The following is a 22,104-nucleotide window of genomic DNA, read 5'->3' on the forward strand; positions in this document are numbered from 1 at the left end:
AATCAGGGAGACTCCGTGCGTACACACTGCCTCTTCCTCCTACTCCGTCGTGACGTGCATCTGTCAGGAAACTCCACCACGATGCTCGAAAAGTCATCCGACTGCAAGGCTCGAAAAAGCTACGTGAAAAGGGAGAGACCGAGGTATGTACAAAAAATGCTTTGATTTCTGACTCTTGTGTGAGTCTTACGTGTGAATAGGAGGGGGGGGGGCTGAGGTTGGGGGGGGCTGAAGTCAGTGACTCATGCATAGTGAAACATAGTAATGGAGGTAGGCTAGCGGAGGGATAAAAGAGGCAGGGAGGTATAATTACAGTAAGAAGATAAAGAGAGACTGTTCAGAGAGAAAGAGAGGAGAGAGGACCCAGTAACCCTGCCCACTTCCACAAAGCCATTCAGCTCTGGTGCACGGAGCGCTCAGAGTCTGTGGCACATCAGCAGGACCCCACTGCAGCTCAGTAGCTCTCTCCCAACTCCCACAAGGACAGGACAATCTATCACAAAATCATTCCACTACGTCTGCAAGAAAAGAAGACCGGCTTAGTGAGACAAAACACCTGCTGTACACATCAAGAAAGGTATTTTTTGGAGGGTAACTGAAGCAAATACTAAATGAGACCTTAAATGTTCTGTATTTGTTACAAGATCAAGATTGGTATTGCTGAACTCTTCTGCAAGACCTTTTACGGAAGTATTTAACTTTTTTTAAACTTTTGAGAATCAAAACGATCTGTCCTTGATTTTTGCCCTCCTGGGCAAGAACAGTTTTCTAGTGGCAACACCTCAACACCTTGTGATTCAGCGAGGTAAGGAGAGGAGAACTTCTGTGCACTTGTCCTCTTTTGTCAACACCGTTTGTGGGTAAGAGTTGGTAAGAGAGTACGTGTGTCCTAAATCTACAACCCATGATGCCCTCGTTAGCTCTTGTGACTGGGATATTGGTACTGCTCATGGCAGCGTGGACAGGTTGGGCTTCACCGACTCCGGCAGGGTCAGTGGGTGCGGACGAGTCCATGCAGGGGCCAGCAGAGGAGATCCAGGCATCCTCCTGCCCAGCCTGTGCTCTAGCTCAAATGAAAAGGGAGTCCCCGGATTTGGTACCCAGCACTGGCACTGACTTGGGTTCAATGACGACAGGACAGACTGACATGGTGGAGGCGGTGAAGAGGCACATCTTGAACATGCTCCACTTAAGTACACGGCCCAATATCACGCACCCCGTCCCCCGGGCTGCCCTCCTTAATGCCATCAAGAAGCTCCATGTGGGCCGGGTGGGTGAAGACGGAAGCGTGCAGATCCAGGACGAGGTGGATAGATCGGACGAGGGACTACCGCCTGAGCCACCTTCTGAAATCATCACCTTTGCAGAACCAGGTGAGGTGACAACTGTGTGTGTGTGTGTTTGTGTTCAAGGGTCTGAGGGAATATTGCTCCAAATCTGTGTACCCTGTCACTTTTAGTCAAAACGTATTTTAAGTAAGTATTGAATCAAATGTATCACTACATTTTCCGTTCTTCACTTTTACAACTCATGCTAAATATTATTAATTGCACACCACACAGTCATTACTGGCAAATATTTCCTAAGCTCAAAGAAGATTAAATATCTATGAAATGTTGTTAGCCTAGTATGGATTTATATATTATGTTGATGTAAGTGGGAGGGTCTGTGCGGGCATAATGCCCTAAAGTGAAAGCTTCGATTTGAGTATATGTGCATAGACAAAAGCTAATTGTCTGGGCAATAACGAACATAATATACATTTCTGTATATCTGCTGTGAGGCTAATCCATTGGATTTAAATAGCGAATCATACCTCTTTCTAGGAAACTCCATGAGGGAGCCATAATTACTCAATGAGACCTAGTGACTAAAAGCAGGAGAAAAGACTCGCTCAATCGGACAAACAAGGCGATTGGCTGTCAGTCTCTGTGACTCCCTGCAATACACTGTGTTTCCCATTGCTGTGGGAACCCTGACAATAATTGTACAACAATGCATTCATAAGCAAGATGTGGCTTTGTCTTTGCACAAAGAAATGAATACATGAAACACATACCAGTTTTACACATCTTGTAATCTAATGTGTGTAGTCTTTGGAGACTGTTGGAAAGTGCTAGCGAGGGATACCCACCCAGTAGCAAAGGGAAGGCTGCCAACAAGACACATGTTCCCCAGCTGTGTCTCAACGCTGGTGCTTTGTGTCAGCCCAGGAAACCCCACCGTACACAAACGTAGATATAACTTAAGAGCAGCACTGCTAGTGCATGCTATGTCGCCACGGCATGCTGATTACTATTAAGATTTGTGTTGCACCATTCCATTGATCAGTTGCAATTTCAGTTGGTTACATGGGGATGAATACAGTTCTCAGTTTAAATAATTGAACTAAGTTTAATAAGTTGAAGGTATTGTACATTGTCATAATTAGAAATCCAATTTGGTACAAATTCCTGTACATGAACAGCAAGCCACCCCAAGCAGGGGGTGCATCACTCCCTGCTCTGCTGATCACAGCCATTGTATGAATCAGGCTGGAAGACCAAGCGGGTCACAAATGCATTCTTTCCTGCCTTGTTTGCTTACATAAATGTGCATAATGGCCACGGGCTATAAATAGTATATCCCTTTGAATGAAACCTTCGATTAATAAAAGGCTGCTCAAAGAGTTGCCGAAATTAGGAGGGGGTAGTGGGGTAAATTGGGGCTAGAACCAAACATACCCACAGGGCTTTTGGCCGTACATAATCACTTCATTCATCCAAATATGGGCCCCAATAATTACTTTGGGCTGTGTGTAAAGGCTATAAATGGAGAAGGGGGGTCAAGGCATTGCACAATGAGTGAGACAGACAGAGGGCAAGGGAGGAATAGAAAATGAGAGAGAGGGGTATTGGGAGACAGAAGGAGAGTGAGAGAGCGAGAGGTAAAAGGATGAGACAGAGAGATGGAGAAAATAATCTGCGTGCATCTCACAGCAACTGCTGCTGTCGTCTGACTGAATGAAGGACAAACAACAGTGTTGACAACATTCCTGTGGCTGCAGTGGGTCTCTCCCTGACACAAATGTTTGGAATGATTCAGTTTTTTTTTCCATTCTGATATTTAGTCAAATGCTTTTAGGGGCATTGCTCACATTCAAGTTTTTATAAATTCTGATTATTATAACATTTGGTGGTCCAAAATATTACTTTTTAACAAGCTCAAGACTTAGGCTCTCATGATTGTCTGTTCTTACTTCAGGTTAAATGGATAATATGGTCATCCTTAGGATTTAACTATTTTTCCAATTCCCCAAATGAACATAAAAAAATATAAGTAATAACTGCCTTTTAAAGCCTCACAAAGAACCTCTCTCGTAACATTACAATGTAAATATCTCACAAAGCAATTGGCAGGCACATTCAAGCTTATCGGAAGTCACAGACCTTTAGCAAACAACCTTTTGTAACAGTGTTGAGTTTTCAGAGTGGACTGTCCTAAGATGTGACATACCATGCAAAATCTAATTTTTTTAGCAAACATACAATCTGCATTCAGTGTAAGGTAGTTGCTCTTTATTGTCATAGCTGATAGTCAGCAACATAGTATAATATATTTGAGATAGATCAAACTGCTCTAAATAACCTGCATAACTCATTATCAAGATCATTAACCTTTACATTATTTTAAATATATATTTTTTCTTTAACAATAATGACACTGAAAAGTTGCTGCATACATACCATATGTAAAAAACAGATAGTCTGGGATTTTTTTTTGTATTGCACTTATTTCATAAATATCATTTTTTTTGTTGAGATCCAAGTGTTTAAATTAATGTGTCCTAAGGTCTTTTTTCATATATGACAGTATATACCAAGTGTTGTACTGATGTCTCAAAGGAAATACTGGGAATTCTGTTGGCTAACAGAAGTTTCTTTTTGCATGCTTAGGGGACTCTCCAACCAGTGCGACCTTTGATATATCGAAGGAAGGGGGCAGCCTGTCTGTGGTGGAGCAAGCCAATGTCTGGATCTTCCTCAAGCTGCCCAAGGGCAACCGTGGCAAGGGCAAGGTAACCATCCAGCTCCTACAACGACACCATCTAAAGGGCCCTACGTTGGGTACTACCAACTTGGCCCAAGAGGAGGAGTCTATATCTGAGAAGACAGTTGACACCCGCCGCAGTGGTTGGCATACATTACCTGTAGCTCGCAGTGTGCAAAGCCTCCTAGACAGTGGTGGCAGTGTCCTCAGCCTGCATGTGTCTTGCCCTCTGTGCGCCGAGGCCAACGCCTTGCCAATATTGGCCCCAATGATAGGCGAGCAAGGTACGGAGAAGGATCAATCACACCGACCCTTCCTCATGGTGGTGCTCCGGCCAAGCGAGGATCAACCCCACCTGCGCAACAAAAGGGCTCTTGAGTGCGACAGCAAGATCCGCATCTGCTGCAAGCGGCAATTTTACGTGAACTTCAAGGACATCGGTTGGAATGACTGGATCATTGCTCCGTCAGGTTACCATGCCAACTACTGCGAGGGCGACTGCCCAAGTCACGTGTCAAGCTTCACAGGGTCCTCACTCTCCTTCCACTCCACAGTGATCAACCACTATCGCATGCGGGGCTACACCCCCTTTCAGAACATCAAGTCCTGTTGTGTTCCTACGCGGCTACGTGCTATGTCCATGCTCTACTACAACGAAGAGCAGAAGATTATCAAAAAGGACATCCAGAACATGATTGTGGAGGAGTGTGGATGCTCATAAAAGACATGGAGGCTTGACAAGAGACTTGTGTAAACTAGTGACTTGGATGAGAAAATGGACAATCGTTGCCATTTTTCCTTTCAAAATGCTAATGCTTGTCTGTCTTCATAAATGGGATCTAAGTTGTCTGATATAAAGGTCTCTGTTTATAATATATTTTTGTTAAAGAGAGTAGAACAATGGCATTTTTCTGTAAAATTGAATTTTTGATTTGCTGCACTGCAAAGAAAACGGAGTTTATAAGGAACCTGAGAACACTATGCAACTAATCAGGTGTTATGACTTGAGGTCACGCCCCGTCCGCACCCCTCTCCACCCCCACCCCCCCCACACACGCTGAAACACACCCCTCCGAAAACCTTTTTGATACATTCAGTTTTTTTAACCTGTTTCTCTTTGTTTTTTTGTTGAGCAATACTTGAAAAATGTTTGACTAGCTACTGGAGCCAAACTCATATCTTTCTGATAAGATATATAATTATTGTCAATATTAATATTATTATCTCTTTACTATCTTGTTTTGTACATAAAATATAATGAATGTTACATTTGCACTATACCAACATTCTTGCTAGCTGTGTCATAGCTGGCACTGAGAAAAGAGGGGCTGCGTAAACCGCTGCTAAGTACATAAAGAAAAAACTTTATATTGTACAGTATGAACACAAGTACACTGACTAATACAGCTGCAGACTTACTCTCAATTAAAGTAATACCAAAGATAGGTGACCACTAGACTTCAATGTACAATTTGTAATCATTTGTAATATTAAGGTTCCTAACATCTAGCAATGAATGACAATGATTTCAGAACACCGATAACATGGGAGTCAGGTGGCTGAGTGGTGAGGGAATCGGGCTAGTAATCCGAAGGTTGCCAGTTCGATTCCCGGTCATGCCAACTGACGTTGTGTCCTTGGGCAAGGCACTTCACCCTACTTGCCTCGGGGGGAATGTCCCTGTACTTACTGTAAGTCGGATAAGAGCGTCTGCTAAATGACTAAATGTAAATGTAACATCATAACTGAAAAACAGTAAGACACCGTAACAAGTAAGAAAAACGTAAACTCACTTTTTGTGCATTTCGCAACTGCATTAAGTTGTAAAGTATGGTTATTGCTTTGTTTTACAAATCTGAACAGTGCTTGTGGATGTTTTTATATAATTTATTTGCCATCAAAATTTGCTTCATCATTAAATATGCTGTACTAATTTTGTTTAGCGTCTTCTGTTATAGCTCGGAAAAACATAGTCTCCTACTGGTTGCACAGTGTTTTAATTTTACAGTGCTTTGGTATGTTCCATTTACACGTGAGACAATGGTAATTTTAAATATATCTTTTGGGGCATTGTTCATGCTTTATTGGACCGTTTTAAAGACAGCACGCAGCTAAGGGCCAAGGCAGAACTTGAACCCAGGCCGCTGCGGTGAGATCTCAGCCTGCATGATACACGCACTTATCCTCCTGTGAGCTTGGGGCGCCCCCAGACAAAGGTAATTGGATATTAAAACATTCAGGTATACAAACCAGTTCATCTTCAGATTTGAATAAGATTGGTACCAAAAAAAAGAACAATAGTTATACTAAAACTCAATCCCATTAAAACTTTCCTAACATTTTCTCTCGGAAATCTTTCATGTTATACGAATAATAGTTTAGTGCTTTATCCAAGTGTGGAAAAAGGAAATTATATGGTTTGGTAAAGGACAAAGATTTGGTATAGGAGGAAGTAGGCCAGCTGTGGAGGCAACGTGTTTCCTGTTCCATGTGTTGCATGTGGGAACACCAGCAGTTAGAGTTTGATAGCTTTGTGAAAGTGCCAATAACAGGGAATTTGGGGAAATCCACATGTGACATCCATATGTTTTCAGACTAAAGTATAAACACAGCCTCTAGTAAGATGATTTGAATGATATATTTCTGGTCATCGATAGTTATCTACAGTATCCATCTGGCCATCTATAGTTTATCAGTACTTGAATTTGTCTGACCAAAGGAAAAAAATCTTAAACCCCAAATTACAGTAGTAATTGAAAGGGGTGCCAGAAACCGTCTTGAGCTCCAGAGTGCTGAAAGAGTGGAGGTCTATAGCTTGTTTTAGACTATTTCACCCAATCAGCTCATGTTTAGACTGGGGTGCAGGGGGCCAATCCACCCATTAGGAAATCCCCATTTAAATTAATGTCTGTTTTGCCTAGTTTTGTAAATTGTACATCTTTCAACAATTGCCATATCTACTGTACCACCATTCTACCTTAACGGTTTGTTGTAAACTTGTGTTTCTTACATAAGTTGTTGATAACAAGCCCCTTTCTCTAGTTGGTGTTTAATGTATGAAGGGTATGCACGAACAGACAGGAAGAAGGTAGAGGTAATGCCTGCACAAAGTTTGAACGTCGCAAGCAGCTAGAGATTTTTCCCAATGGCTAAAATGAATGCATGAGAAACTTCTCAAGATACATTGCCAAGTGATGCTAGTGATACAAGAGGAATCAGAGAAACAAATCGAGAGGACATACATTACACCCAAGGATATCTGACATTCAAAATCAGCAGAGCATAGAGTAGGACACACTCACAAATTATTAGGATGAATAGGCAATATGTTCACACTCTGAAATACATAATTTTAGGTAGATGTAAAAGTTTTACACTGTGCTAATCTGATCTAATTTGCAAACATTGCAACACTCTCTGTGCTTGGAGTAATGTGCAATCAATTAAACCAAGTATTTCCGACTACAGTGCTGTAACCTTCTAATAAGGCCAATGCACTTTGACTGTTTGCAGAATCCTTTCCGTATTTACTTTAATCTTAACCAGTCGCCACTTTTTTCTATCAATCTTTGTCCCCCACCCCCACCCCCCCTTCTTCAAACATTGTACCCATTTTAAAGAAAATACCACTAATGAACTTTGTCCAGTTGTGAAGTGGAGGCAAGGTCTACTCCGGTTCACTTTCAATTAAATGAGTGGGTATTGACGGTGTACGTGAGTGAAATGTGTTCCAGGTAGAACCGGACGCCATGACGTTGTACAACGGTAATGTGAGTTTTAGCAATGACCGCCAGAGGGCAACAGTGAGAATGTTTAGGTGGCAGCACCCTCACTTGCTGCAGAAATGGAGGTTATGGTTATGGAGGTTGGTGGAAACAAAGAAAGGGCATCGACTCCCATCCAGCCAACTCCACCAACTTCATGGCCAGCAGTTCCTGACTGCTGATGTCGTAGTTCTTTTCTGTAGACGAAGGTTTCAGCGAGAAGTATGCGTATGGATGTAGCTTGGCCGGGCTTGCTGTGACAATGGGATTGGACGGCTCCCACTCTGACCACAAATCCATAGTCGCGAAGTATGTCATTGTCAAAGGCCTGGAAGACTGAAGGAGTGTTTGCTAGCCCATATGGCATCACACAATATTCGTCCTGCTCATTATGAAGGTTGTCTTCCACTCATCTCTATCTAATCTGGACAAGTTTGGCTTCTGAAGTCTAATTAGGTGAACATTCTGGCGTGTCAGAGATGCTGTGGGTACCAATGGAAGAGGGTACCCTATACTTGATGACATGGTTTAGACCCTGATCATTTATCCAAGGATGAAGACCACTTCCCCTCTTTTACAAGAAAAAGAAGCTGGCCCCAGCATGGGAGGCTGGGGGTCAAGTGAGTCCATGGTCCAAGGCTTCCTGGGTGTAACTATTCATTGCCTTGGGATGTACAGTTTTACCTAATTAATATATATAATACAATTATATCCAACAAAACTAATCAGAGCAAAGCTCTGGACGGGTCACTGATATCAGACAGTGATATTTCCAACCTGGCTCATCAAGCCATACTGAAGATTGTCCCTCGCTGAGACAATAAGCATTCAATAAATGCAGTCGAATTTCTGAGCTGTAATAGAACAGAACATTTGGGCGCATGAAAATACCTTTCCAAACGGGAAGCACTCGGGGAAAAATCATCAAAAATCCAGTGCTTGGATGTTGTTGTGCACAATATTCTCATGCATAATGAATGCCACTAGACATTCTTGCCTCTATCCCTCCAAACTACGTCTGGAGTTCGAAAACCTGGCTTTGTATTGTTCTGGTGTTTTTGAGACCCAAGACTACTATGCACAGACAGCCACTGCAAAATCTTTGCACACTGTTCTACACATAGCAATTCGTTGGCGATGTTCAGCATCTCTATATATTACATTTTTGAAACTATGTCGGTGAATTTCCATCTCAGAATCATACATTTAGGTTATTTCAGTCTCTGCATAATTACTCTCTTATTTTCACACAACTCCCTTTTGTACTATCGGGCACCTGATTGGTTATAATAGGGACCCACCAAATTACTTAATTAAGCAATTATTCCACCCACATGGTGGAGCCGGTCTGTCTGCAACCACAATGGGGAGCCGGTAGTGTAAGTGTGTGACTTCCGGATTAATTGCAAGAGCAGGTTATTTTCATGTTGCGTTAGTCAATAGTGTTAGACTGGTAGCTGCTACCCAGGAGACTTTGTGGTTAGAAGTTTTTGGCCAAGGAAAAGATACAAAGGCTCGGGTAAACTAATGTCTAATGACACACTTTCCATCGCGTGTAACGTCTGTTTGCTGTTGGTCCATCCTAAGAACCAGAGGAGCACTTCGAATGTATTGTTGTATTTATTTATTACAGTGAGCTTCCTATGGCATTGGGCATGTTTTATCCAGACAACTATGTATTCTGGTGGCCATACTTTGAACATAATTAGGGTGTTCAAAGCTTCCAAAGAAATAAGTTTCAATAGTGTCCGGTTTACCACGGTCAATATTCACACTGGCTTACAACCTGCTTAGAGAATGAAAACTTAGAAACTTGTGGTCCCACCCCAACTTTTGTCAAAATAGACAGGGTATCCCCTGTTAGCCAACCACTCAGCCCACACGCACACAGACTTATTCACTTGCACACAACAGAAATCAGTGGTCCCTTTTTCTCTGCGTTTAAGAGATTACTCATGCCAAAAGAGAATTACTATATTTGGTACTGGATGCCAAGGATGCTGCAATAACAGCACATGTGAGCATTACAAAGTGTGTATGTGGGTGGTTTGTGTTACTGTACACCCCCCCCCCCCTCTCTCTCTCTCTCTCTCTCTCTCTCTCTCTCACCCTCCCTCTTTTTCTCTTCATTTTCATGTTCAGACAGGAGCATTTTACTAAAACAACTAAATGAATCTAATGCATACCATGGTGCCTGGAAAAAGCCCGGGATTCTGATCCTACTAGTATGGCTCAACTCACAGTTTTAATAAATTGGATTCATTTTTGATATCTCACCATTCTATCATGCAGAAGTTAACCTTGGTAGAAAACTAAATTAAACTGTAGGGCTGTTTAACTTTGAGTTCCATGGCTCTTTAGGACATCGTTTGGTTATGGGAAATCTCCAGGTTTATCGTTGAATCACTCAGAGAAAGACGGAACCACTCCACATAAGGAAACTAGGCTTGATGGGCTTAAGGTGCGTGAGGTCCTAAACGGGATGGTACAGGGGAATGATACAGTGTACACACTGTACAGACAAACCTCCAAGGACAAACAGGATCAACATCGGATGACAAACATTCCTTCTACTCTACAGTTTGTGCCAAGCATGCCTCCAGGCAACCATTTTTATCTACCGGGAGCCGTCTCTTTCCAATCATTTAAATGCAATTTGGAATTTTGTATCCTTTTACAGAATAAATGGATCTTTACAAGTACAACATTTGCATATTAATTTATTAATTAAAACAGGACAAATTTAACATGGACAAGTTTTGCATCGTGATCTATGAATATTCTTTCCTGCATCATGACCATCATTTCTACTGCGTTTTACACCCACACAACACCTTCCCCTGCTTTTTGACTTGACTTAAGGAACGCATCAGTGCCCGGGGGAGAGGTGTGAATAATGTGTGTGTGGTATAAGTGTGTATATAGAAATAATTAAATGTGAAGAATAATCCATTACCAGTCTGGTCTTTGATGTGTAGGTGTCAAAGGATCCATGGCTTACTTCACTTCCACAAAAACGATTCAAATCATTGAACACTCTGGAGTGTTGTGGATTTGTATTATGTATTCAATGGTTCATGCCCTAAGAAAAACAATTATCATCAATTTGGAGGATCATAAAGTTCATATTTTATCATCTAGTTATAATCTATTTTCAGTCAAGTCATTGAATTTAATTCTGTACAACTAGCAATGCCAGTACAGCAAATGCCAGCAAAAGCATTTGTGAAAATAAAGTGATTGATTCCTTTGTTTCCAGCAAGTATCCAATAAATACAAACTGCTCCTCCATATGTACTGGAAACAACCCTTCATAAAAAATAAAACCCTTCATAAAAATAATAAAGATGGGCAAATTAAATCCTTTTTACTCGGCCTTAAACTAACTGAACCACATCACTTCTCATGTTGACATATAAACAGTGAACATATATTGTGTTAGCTAATCCATGTTAATCTTGTTTGGTCCGTTGTGGGGAAACATGGCTCAGAAAGGTCAGCCCCTGAGCCAGGAGCGACAGCTCCATGACCAGACAGACAAGGCTTGCAGAGATTGATGGGGACAGAGGGGCATCAATAAACTGTACTAGACAGGGCGGTTTCAAAGCCACAATAAAAGACAAAACCCTCAATCCACCACCCATTACCCATTTTCCCAGCATATAGGCCTACATCATGGCCTGAAATAAAGTTCAATAGTCCTTCATTTACAATATAAGCACAAAATGTTTTGCTACATAAATGCTTCAAAACTGTTTGAATCATTTCAGGGTAGGAGGCAACCTAAAATGTGTGTTGGCAGCAAAGTGATGCTGTTCTGTTCCTGCCACTTGATGTGTTACATCTAGTGGAAATGACATACAGATATTTTGGGTCTGATGTTAGCAAAAGGCCTAAACAGATCAAATCTGAGAAAACAATCAACAATTTACTTTAACAGTTGGGTCTTGTCATTAATAAGGGAAGAGGGACATAACTACCATGACAAATGCATTGTTTTAGAGGGAGTGACAAGTTCACATGAATCCCAAGAAGACACAGCCAAGCCTTTTTTCAAATGTATTACTTTTAATTAGGACACTGTCTTGTATGTTTCCCCACAAATGGGCAACAGTTTTCAGACTGAAAAATAACTTGCCACTCTCAAACCCACAATCACTGAGGTTTTTGTATTGTGGTTTTGAAAAGTTTATACATCATTCATTAGGATTGGAATACATCTTAGGGCTCTCATTAAGGCTGGACTGTATTGAAATTTAAATACATATTCTGAGAAGACATATACTACTCTATGCCATAGTTCATGACAGTGTAATGCCGTTAAAACACATGTACAGTGTGATGCTCTGGGGCAAACAATGTGGCACTAATTATGTTTTTGGAAGAACATTTTATACAATTGGCCAATAGAACTATATTGTTTCCGCGACTGATCACGCACAGGGTGGCTTCATGCTGTCCCTCACTACTCGACCCTCACAAGCTATCGGTATTCTCCTTGATCTGTCCCAGATCCTTCTGTTCTTTCCCTCTAACCCTCAACTCAGAGGTTCTACATTCCATCTGAAAAGGCCGACATAGCCCATATCATCAGACGGAGTGCTTTCAATCAATGGGCCTTTTTCATCTGGGGCTGCCATGACGTCAGCACACACCCTCCTCTGACCTCTAGATCAAGGTGACCTCACGTGTAGTCGCCCCCTTCACCTTTTCCGGTTTGTCACTGTGGGGTCAAGAGCAGAAGTAGGCTCTGCATGCATGTTTTCATATTGCAGGGTTTCTACATTCCATTTTCCGAAATGTATGTCTTTGCAGTAAGATTACTCATTAATCGTCTTATTTTATGTAAAGCACTTTGAGCTGCAATTCTTGTATGAAAAGTGCTATATAAATAAAGTCTTACTTACTTACTTACTTATGAGAAAGTAATTTAGTACTTTTTTTAACCCAACCAAACTACTCTGTAACTGTTCTCTATAACCAACACCATGGCTTAGTTATAGTGAAACAGTCCTGGTCTTTAGTACATTTAAATAGCTTATCAGACATATTTACGTAACTTATAGCAGAAGTAAATCAGGCTTTTTCCCTGGTGTTGGTGTTCCTGACAGAAACAAGAGAGTGGTTCTCTGTGATGTACTGCCTTCTAGATGTAGGTTATGGTATTGCCGGGCTTGGTTGGAAAGTAGATTGACTGATTGTTTCACCTCAAAAAGCAGGCTAGTCTGTGTGAATTATTTTTAGCCACAGGCTCAAATGTTTACAGATATGATTGAAAAGTACATACATTGTCTTTGTACATCTGAGTAAAGTAACATTTGGCGATTGGCATCTTCCTAAGAGAAAAGAAAGTGTCTGGGCCACAGTGCCAATATACGGAGGGGTGGGTTGTAATACTTATCATTGTAGAACTTATTGTGTCTGTCAGTGCAATAAAATGTCAGTGACAGCTGTTTAAAGGTGTGCATGGTTGTACACTGGAGTCATAAATCCACTTTCCCACTGGTAGAGCACAAAAGGCCAGCTGGGGAAGAAAAATGTGTGTGCACGTGCTGACCCAAGTAGTTAGGCATTTCTGTATGGCCTACATTGGCACAGTTGAGTAGCAATAGAACTAGGACGTTAGGGTTTCGGTTCATTAGGAACGCTTTTGGAAATGTTCAGTGTTCTGAAGTTGATCAGACGCCATTGTTATTTGCTGAAGTACTTTTAATTGCTAGGCACTGGGTGTGTAAGTGTGTGTTGCACCAACACAAAGCAATTGTCCAAATGGGATCATTCCTTTTTTGTACTGGGTAAGTGATGAGGTCATGATGTACCTTTTAGAATATCCCAACAATTTTGTTACATTTTGTCACAAATGATACTGGCTGGAGTGCTTTAATATTCTAGAGAACAGATGCTGTAAAATATGATTATGGCAATAACTTGATTAAATAAGATATGGTAGCCTGTTGCTGTGGTTTTGTTATTTGACGCTTGTCTGTATGTTCAGTGCTGTACCACAGATTGCCTCGCGGAGGACTTTTAAGTTATGGTTAGCTAGGTGTAAGAGAAATGTATCTTTCAGCAATGCTGTTGCTGGCAGCAATGTTGCTGCCAGCAAAAGCTTGAAGGACAGTTTTTGAGCAATGATTGCTTTGTTCCAAAACATTGTGTTGAGTTGAAGCTGAACTTTTCATGCAACCAAAACACAAATTGAATTTTGAAAGAATAGAATTTTGAAAAAAATTCAGGACACCTTAAAACCAACCACACTTAAATGTGTTTTATTAATTATAACCTTCACAAAATTATTTCAATGCTGTTTTGTTGGCATCAAATCAGCAACTTTTAAGAATCTTAATATAAAAAAGGGTCAATTAAGCAAATGGACAGAATTGTATCAGTTAGGCTGGGAGACACCCTGCCCCCATATCTTCTATGCTTAAGATTTGAGCTGCAGGATAGGTTTTGCCTGTTGTTTTCATGCGCCATTGTCTCACCTCCTGTTGTCATGTATGCTGATCAGTAAAGGTCAAGGTGTGGTCTGATTGAGACATTTAAGAGACGACCACAGTTGATGCTTAGGTACAAATGGGAATGTGGACTATTGTGAAAAGCAAACGACTTCACTCATTCACATTTTAATGAGCACGTCAGCTGAAACCTTGTGGTGCAGGTTATCTTTCCACTGATACCATTAACGCCATCAATGCTTGGTCTCACAATTGACAGTTAAGTTCTATCTATATATATATATATATATGCCAATTGACTTGAAAACAGGCTTTGAGTTTTCATCTAGTTAATAAGAGTTGATAAGCGGGTATATCAAAGATGTCGAGGATATCTATGAATCCTTATCAATAGACATACATACATAGATTGAATTGTGTCCCGGAGCACATTTGCAGTTAGGGTTTCAAATGCATGGGTTTAAATGTTGTCTGACAATTGTGCTGTGGGACAAAGTTCTATAGATTAATTCATTTTGTGACTGAGCACAAAAGTGTGGTACCAGACTGAAATTATAGCTTTCGTGTATTCTGTCAAACTGTCACTGCTTTTGACGTTCCTGAAAAAAGGGAGTTAATGCAATGTAGATTACAATCCCAAACAATTATTAGATTTGAATAGACCGTTATCATGGGTAATCCAAAATAGGGAACTTATTGTTAGAATGTTCCAAGTGTTATAGAGAGGCACACTAAATAGTCACAGGGAGCTGGTTAGGAATAGTTTGTGACTAACAAAGCATGGACCCAGATGACACGGTATGGTTATTAGAGCATGAATCAAGTGCAGAGACAACGCTTTAAATAAACAGCCTGTACTGTGAGGCCCAGACAAGGCCTCTCGGTGTTATGTTGGACCCGATGGACCGTCCAATAACAGGATACGCATTCACAGGAACAGGAAGCCATAATGCTGATCGGTGTTGTCTCCCTTCCAACCTGCCGTTATGATTGACCTACAATCCAGCTCTGGTACAGAGGTGTGCCATTTCTCTGAGACACGCTGTTTTGTAACATTCATTACATTTAGTGGATGACAAGATGGCATGCATTTGGACATTATTAAAACGTATAACGATGTGCCATTTAATCATCCATCAATTATTAACAAATACACAGTCAATTCAATTTCCATTCCGTTGCTACATTCATCTAGTCACAAATGCGTTTTCAGTTGTAGACAGGAAGTGACATGAGGGTCATCACAGAGAGTTGTATTTTATCTAATTAGCGGATTGGGTACTAGCGGCTCATGACTAAAGTGCTTTTCATTTTCAGGGAGAATGCCTGTTTGATGAGAGAGGGGACATATTTATATTTAGTATTGATTCATTTAAAGGAATTCATACCATGCAGATGCTGAATTGTTTAGAGGAGCAAGGTCAATATATACCATTGTCATTAAATAAAGCCCAGTCATAAACTATAATAGTATTTTTTAATCCAAATATATACATTGTCTTGATATCGATTAGTGTAAGTCAATATTGATATATTTTTTTGTATTTTTACAAAACCTGTATGACATTTCACATTGTGTATTTTGTAAACATGGTCAAGTGGTTATTTTACTTTACAGTTTGTAAATGTCTGGCTAATAGATATCAATAACTCAGTGCAATGCAATTTTTAGTATAACTAGAGCCGATTCCGGCTGAATTTAGGAATATGTTTTGCATATTTCAAGCCATGCTCTTATTTTGAAGGCCTGTTTCAAGCTTCTATCGGACGTGACGCTCCCGGAAATGAATTTCGAAGAACAATAAAAAGTAGGCCTGTCTGCTACTCCAGCCAGATGTGTGTTTAACACTACAAATAAACTCACAAAGTACAGAGATACTCTTGTGTACTTTTACAGTTGAATGATGTATAGGCCTAACTTCAGACAACAAAGCCCGGGAGTGGGGTCAAGACGGGGAGGTTTTCGAAACTCAACTCCTACGGGGGACAATGGCGCCGGAGCTCTACAGGATGCATTTCCATCACCAGCATGGGCATTTCGTGGTGGCCCACCTCCGTCTTTTGGATCACCAAGATATGGGCAGTTTGACTCCCCAAATAATACCCAAAGACATTTTGGTGGCAACGCTGGAGGTTGTTATGGCGGAAGTGATGGTAAAATGAAATACGATAACAGCGCATCACCTGGACATACGCCTCGTAGATGGAATCCGAATCAACAAGGCGGTTCTCCATACAGAAATTCTAGTCCCAGGCGGTTTATGGAATATGGGGTAAATGTCAGTTTCACATTTCTATCGTCAATTTCTTAATGTTATTTTATTTTCCCGATGTATAATTAATTCTTCAATCTATATTTAAGAATTCACCACGGAATTCCTCTCCTTTCGGGTCGACACATGGCAGAGGTAAGGGGGCAGATGGTGTGGAAAAGTATTACAGCCCAACTATGCTGCAAGACCCCTGGGCTATTTTACAGCCAGTTGCAGTAACAGACTCTAAATGCCAACAATCCACAAACACAGGCAAGCCTGGGAGATATTACTAAAGGAATATATAGTATAGTATTTGTTTATACGTGTTTTAGGTTAGGAGGTGCATTTCTAGCAGTCTTAACGGCATCCTTTATGGCATGGGTTCCTGGTCCTCGGGCCTCCCTGCCCTGCATGTTTTAGATGTTTTCCTGCTCCAACACAGGAAATATCTAAAACATGCAGGGCAGGGAGGCCCGAGGACCAGGATTGGGAACCCCTGCTTTATGGGATTTATGGTGTGAAAGGGAAATCCTCTGTTTATATTACAAAGCAAGAGTGCATTAGAAATTAACGGATTTCGGCTTTATTCAAACCCTGTGAAGAACCATTTTATCACTTACAACAAATGCAAAAATGTGTGGTTGCACTTCAGTATACATTAATGTAGATTTTACGTCCTGCATTGTATTCTACCGTCATTGATATTGAAATGTACCCTATCCAGGTCAATCTCACTGTCCACCGTGTGTTGTAAATCTAAATGTGAAATTTACTGACACCAGATTATCCAGATTCTTTTTTTTTTTTTTTACACTAGTCATTTTTTATATCAATGAGAAAGCTAGAAATTAAAAGCAGCTTTATAAAATGAGAAATCTCTACCTTTGAGCACCTGGCCAGGTAAGCCATGGGCAGGAACATTTTAAAATGGGTGAGGAGTCCCTTTCACCTTGAATACAGACCTCAATTGCTCTCAGTAAATTGCAAGGATACTGATTAATGATAGAAAAAACATTGGAAAATGAATTGTAGGATTTATTTCTTTGTGTTTTATTAAAGATTAGTGCAAATGTTATGCATCTTAAAATCAAATGTGTATATTTTCAAGTTTTTTTTAAAAACAATTGTCTAATTAAAAACTATGACGAAGAGAATATTGGAAAATAAAAATTGTGTATTGAATTGTCCTGCTTCTTTTCCCTTTCAGATTCTAAATCTGCCTACATAATCTGCCTACCTATACAATAAATCATTAATTTACAATTTTGTGATTATGGTAAAATAATAATCTCATTTATGTTAGTAAATGCATTAGCAGTCAGGAAGGACAGTATAGTTTGTATATTTTTTCACCAATTACTACAAAATTAGACACGCTATTTTTGTGTTGCATTTTGGAATTTTTTAAATAAAACATGGACGACTTTACAGATTCCAATAGAATCTTGATAATGAGAAAACTATTTTGCCATTGTTTGCACTACAGAAAACTGTTGTATTGATTAAAGCTGCAATACAATTAGAATTCTTAGTTTAGTATCTGGAGCATCAGCAATTGAGGGTTTGTGGCCAGAAACAAAGAACTTTCTTCTGAAACTCGTCAATAAATTCTTGTTCTGAGAAATTAAGGCCAATGCTTGCTAAATTATAATTATAATAATTTCCAAGAAACTGAATATCACTTCACAGAACAGCTTGACAATGTCACGTTTAGCAACAATCTTACACCAGACCTTATGGCAACCTTTCACTTACTCTTGAAATTTAAGTTGTTGTAAATTGACCCTACTTATGACATTCTTCTTAATAAATGAATCATGCATTCAAATATATACTACATTTTAGCAACAGCAAAATGATTTAATATAAAATGCCCTCACATGGTTAACTGAGAACGAACAAGACTGTCACAAGATGCAAAATGTAATATTATAGTATATTATTATTATAATATATATATATATATATATATTATATATTCAATTCTGAACATTAAATAAATGTATTAAAATACGTTTTTGAAGATGCTTTATTTGCATCTTACTTAGACTTTCAATACAGAGTTTAGAATTTAATCAGCAGCACATTTGTCAAAGCAGAATAATTTACCAAGCAATAACCGTCCGGCATCAACAGTCAAGCAAATATATACCCAAATTGGATGTATTCAAAAAGCCAATCTAAATAATAACAAACAAAAGGAGTTAGTAATCTTAGAGTTCTGCTGCAGTTTGCAATTATTGCACAAATTACTTTTACATTGTAGTAAATTATTTAAACAAAAATACATTGATTCAAAAAAGCACTGCGATAGCCGGTATAATCCTTGCATATGATGCCTGACAAAAAAGCCTGGTTCTCAGCCTCCAAGTGATCTAGTGTTCATTCTACAAAGCTGGAGCTCTGAACTTGGGCTTCTCCTCTTGACAGACCAAATCCTCACCAAAATGAACCAGTAAATTCATAGTCTCTCCTTGCAGCCTTCTTTATCTTCCTTTTCTTGGTTTCTTAAGATCCACACATCTTTATCCCACAAATGTGTAAAGTAACCAAAAATAATTGTTCTCAGAATACTCTGTGTTCTGACAAGCCATGTCCAAGCAAGCACGCTGTTTGAATTAAAACAATTAGCAATCCCATCTTGAACCCAACCAGCTTGGTTTGTGGTTTATGGACAGCCACAAATTGCAGGCTACAATAATGGTTCTGGTCACTTTGTTTCATACCGGTGTGGCCCTCCATTCCTTACCCTCTGTAAGTGCTCTGGGTTGGTGAATAAAGACACTGTAACGTACACCCTGATTGGCTGCCGCTCTCACAAAACCACTGTTAGCGGTCATGGTGACAGCCTGCAAGGAGTCTCCTGTGCCGAAAATCATGAGTGAGCGGTGGTTTACTTTGGAGCTGGTTGTCAGTCGCTGGGTGCGATCTGAGGGCTGGTCAGGCACCACATGGAGCCGGGCTAGGAGTTTCTCTGCACGGGCCTTCTCCCCAGGTCCACCCAGTGTTTCAAGGATGACCCGGAAGTCCTGTACAGCAGATTGGCAGGCATACAGCTCCTTGTCCTGCATGAACTCCTCCAGACAAGGCAGCACCTTCTCCCGACGCTCCTGTGCTGCCTGTTCTGTTAGCACCTGCTCCTTGAAGGTAAAGTGGCAGCTGCCATGGCTGAGTGAAGACACGTAGGTGATGAGTGTAGTGATATCTAGGTTGGCCCGTTTACACACATCCACTTTCACCTCTGTCGGGAAGGCTAAGCTAGCTACAATGGTGTCCCTGTCTACTCTAGTGTGCTCCATACACAGTTCGCCATTGTCATCTTCATCGGTCGAGTCAACTCCTTCATCAAAATGGTCTTTGTCCTCAACAACTTCGCTCTCAGCCCCTTGATCATCAGCATCATCCACCTCCCCATCATCTTCAGTAACTACGGAGTTCACTGCAACAATGTCTCCACGCACAGAAATGCCCATTTCTCGCAGACGATCTGCCATAGGGCAGGAGACGCCATTATAGAAAGCAAAGATAATGTGTGGATTGCTGTACTGGACGGGCTGCTGATGGCTGGCCTGGATAAAGTCCTCGGCTTGATGCACCACACTCTTGTCCCCATACTGTCCTCGCCCCTGCCAGATATTATGCAGGGCCTCTGCCTTGCGCCCAATGGCTTTAACCCAGGTATGCCCACCATTAGCAACAACATCAACCACCAGTGACTGCTTTACGCCATCAGTGTCCTCATAAGCAAAGACATGAAGAACACTAATCACCCCTTCCAGGCTTTCAGCTGACTCAACTATAGCTTTGAGGTGAGTAAGATTGGTGCTCTGGAGATGGGATTCTTTGATCGAAACCTTACCAGCATCCACCTTGGAGAGAAACCGGAGTTCTGCACGTAGCTTGCTGCAAAGTTTAGCTCTTCCTTCTACATCTTGTGACTGACGGTCACATAGAAGATCCACTCTCCCCAGCAGCTCCTGGGCCACCCTGATTCGCTCTTGAAGCATAGCCTGCACAGCCATCACATTGGCATTATTCCTGAAGACACAAAACATTTTTAACAGAAGACCAAACCTTTTCTGCCACCTGAAAATTAATAGGGTTGCTGCATTCATCGATATACTATAGAAAGTTTTAAATCCTTTCTAGAAACCACACAAAGGAACAAGTTAAACATTATGAGCCATAAACGTCATAGGGCAGAAGGATTGGAACCTGTCACTGCTCACTAAAGGGGCAGTGTAAACACCATGTACATGGAGTTTCTTTTTTTACTCAGCAGCACAGCAAAATGAACTTCAGTACCTTTCTGAAATCTAAATCCTGTTAATCACAGAAACAATGATTGCAATTAATTGATTTCCTGCATGTAACCAGAATCTGATGCCTTTAAGAGAAGCCCCAGACACGTTTACTGCCGAGTCGAGGCTACCACAGCAATTCTAACGTCGCTGGCAGATTTGCTGTATACGATTAGCCTACGTAGCTAGTTGTCGCAACTGAACCTAGCTAGTAGTAGCTAATGACTGAACTAGCTAGCCAAATCCAGGAGATAACATGTAATAGCCATAGCTCTAGCGATTTTGCGAATATATTAACGCAAGCCACGTTAACAACAAAAACGAATTTGAATGTACATATTTATATTAGTCATGGAGTATTAAAAATATTTATAAAAAGGGTCTGACCCCGCCTTACTTACCAAGCTGGTCTAGCTAACAACAAACAAGCCACAGCACAGTCACCAGCGAGCTAGCCAGCAAAGTTGACCAAGTAGTAGATAGCTAACAAATAACTAGATACAATTTACACGTTATTTGGCCATATGTTGAGTCTTAAAATGACAGATTAAGTAATGCGTTAATTTCAAACAAATTAAAAGGCCAAAATACCATAAACGCGTATGAGAACCTTGCAAGCCGACTACTGTTAGCAGCGTGCTAGCTTACGTAGTTTGGTACCAACAAGTCGCACACGTAGGTACGGTCCTCTTCTCTTCTTTTTTGACTGACTGACCGCTGATCGCATCCAACTTAAAGGTTCATATGCGCCACCTATTGTGCAGGAGTGTATGGCCATTCAGAGTAAGCTTCAACAAAAAAACTAATTTCCGGTTCATTTCTTGCATATTTTCTGAAAGTTTCCTTTTATATTATAATTGAATATCTATGTAAAATTATATATCTAAAATACACATAATTCTTCTGCCTTTTTCCAACAACTTCAGATAATTCTAATTCTGAGGTTTTGGTCCCATTAAATGGCTTTCAAAGAGCTTTTCTTCTTTATTCGATATTGTGAGATGGGATGGGTTGGACTGTATAAAATCCCATTCAAGTCAGTTAGTCACCCCCGGTCGCAGCTCACTGAATTAATAGTTAACCAGTCCAGATCACGAATAGTAGTCGGTAAATCAGTGTCTGGAGCTATCTAGATTGCTAGTCGTCTGTAAGATTCAGTTGTTGTATTTGTCAAACATAGCAATGATTTAGCTGTAGTGTTTATTTGAGCCCGTCAGACACTTGCCAATGCAAAGCAAACCAGGTACACAGATAGGATCATGCTAAATCTTGACAGCATATTGTATTTCTTGCATCT

At 40.6% G+C, this 22,104-nt stretch overlaps 3 protein-coding genes across 6 annotated transcripts; 2 read left to right on the forward strand and 1 right to left on the reverse strand.

The window, feature by feature from the left end:
* The first annotated feature begins 326 nt into the window (after window positions 1-326).
* inhbab (inhibin subunit beta Ab) lies at window positions 327-5,569 on the forward strand. Its single transcript, XM_062481195.1, has 2 exons — window positions 327-1,373; window positions 3,936-5,569. The coding sequence occupies exons 1-2, from the start codon at window positions 905-907 to the stop codon at window positions 4,748-4,750; spliced, it is 1,284 nt and encodes a 427-aa protein (XP_062337179.1). The 5' UTR covers window positions 327-904; the 3' UTR covers window positions 4,751-5,569.
* Window positions 5,570-16,019: 10,450 nt separating this feature from the next.
* On the forward strand, window positions 16,020-17,507 carry mplkip (M-phase specific PLK1 interacting protein). The gene is made up of 3 exons (XM_062481122.1): window positions 16,020-16,524; window positions 16,614-16,913; window positions 16,947-17,507. The coding sequence occupies exons 1-2, from the start codon at window positions 16,153-16,155 to the stop codon at window positions 16,797-16,799; spliced, it is 558 nt and encodes a 185-aa protein (XP_062337106.1). The 5' UTR covers window positions 16,020-16,152; the 3' UTR covers window positions 16,800-16,913; window positions 16,947-17,507.
* Window positions 17,321-21,580, reverse strand: c16h7orf25 (chromosome 16 C7orf25 homolog). 4 transcript variants are annotated; one of them, XM_062481121.1, is made up of 3 exons: window positions 21,209-21,392; window positions 20,366-20,544; window positions 17,321-19,993 (listed from the first exon to the last, which is right to left on the reverse strand). In XM_062481121.1, the coding sequence occupies exons 2-3, from the start codon at window positions 20,526-20,528 to the stop codon at window positions 19,227-19,229; spliced, it is 930 nt and encodes a 309-aa protein (XP_062337105.1). In that variant the 5' UTR covers window positions 20,529-20,544; window positions 21,209-21,392; the 3' UTR covers window positions 17,321-19,226. The 4 variants fall into 4 exon arrangements, with proteins under 4 accessions (XP_062337105.1, XP_062337103.1, XP_062337102.1 ...); XM_062481119.1 differs by lacking the exon at window positions 21,209-21,392 and adding an exon at window positions 21,456-21,580 and having other exon boundaries at window positions 17,321-20,544; XM_062481118.1 differs by lacking the exon at window positions 21,209-21,392 and adding an exon at window positions 21,399-21,510 and having other exon boundaries at window positions 17,321-20,544.
* Window positions 21,581-22,104: the final 524 nt, after the last annotated feature.

This window comes from Osmerus eperlanus, chromosome 16 (genome assembly GCF_963692335.1).
Source record: "Osmerus eperlanus chromosome 16, fOsmEpe2.1, whole genome shotgun sequence".
NCBI classification, from domain to species: domain Eukaryota; kingdom Metazoa; phylum Chordata; class Actinopteri; order Osmeriformes; family Osmeridae; genus Osmerus; species Osmerus eperlanus.

What these genes read in the sequence shown, in the direction of transcription:
- mplkip (XM_062481122.1), top strand. Translation starts at nt 16,153, where the DNA reads ATGATGTATAGGCCTAACTTCAGACAACAAAGCCCGGGAGTGGGGTCA. An exon ending in GGCGGTTTATGGAATATGGG is followed by an intron (nt 16,525 to 16,613) that starts GTAAATGTCAGT and finishes TCTATATTTAAG; the next exon opens with AATTCACCACGGAATTCCTC.
- c16h7orf25 (XM_062481119.1), bottom strand. Translation starts at nt 20,528, where the DNA reads ATGGCTGTGCAGGCTATGCTTCAAGAGCGAATCAGGGTGGCCCAGGAG.
- inhbab (XM_062481195.1), top strand. Translation starts at nt 905, where the DNA reads ATGATGCCCTCGTTAGCTCTTGTGACTGGGATATTGGTACTGCTCATG. An exon ending in CATCACCTTTGCAGAACCAG is followed by an intron (nt 1,374 to 3,935) that starts GTGAGGTGACAA and finishes TTGCATGCTTAG; the next exon opens with GGGACTCTCCAACCAGTGCG.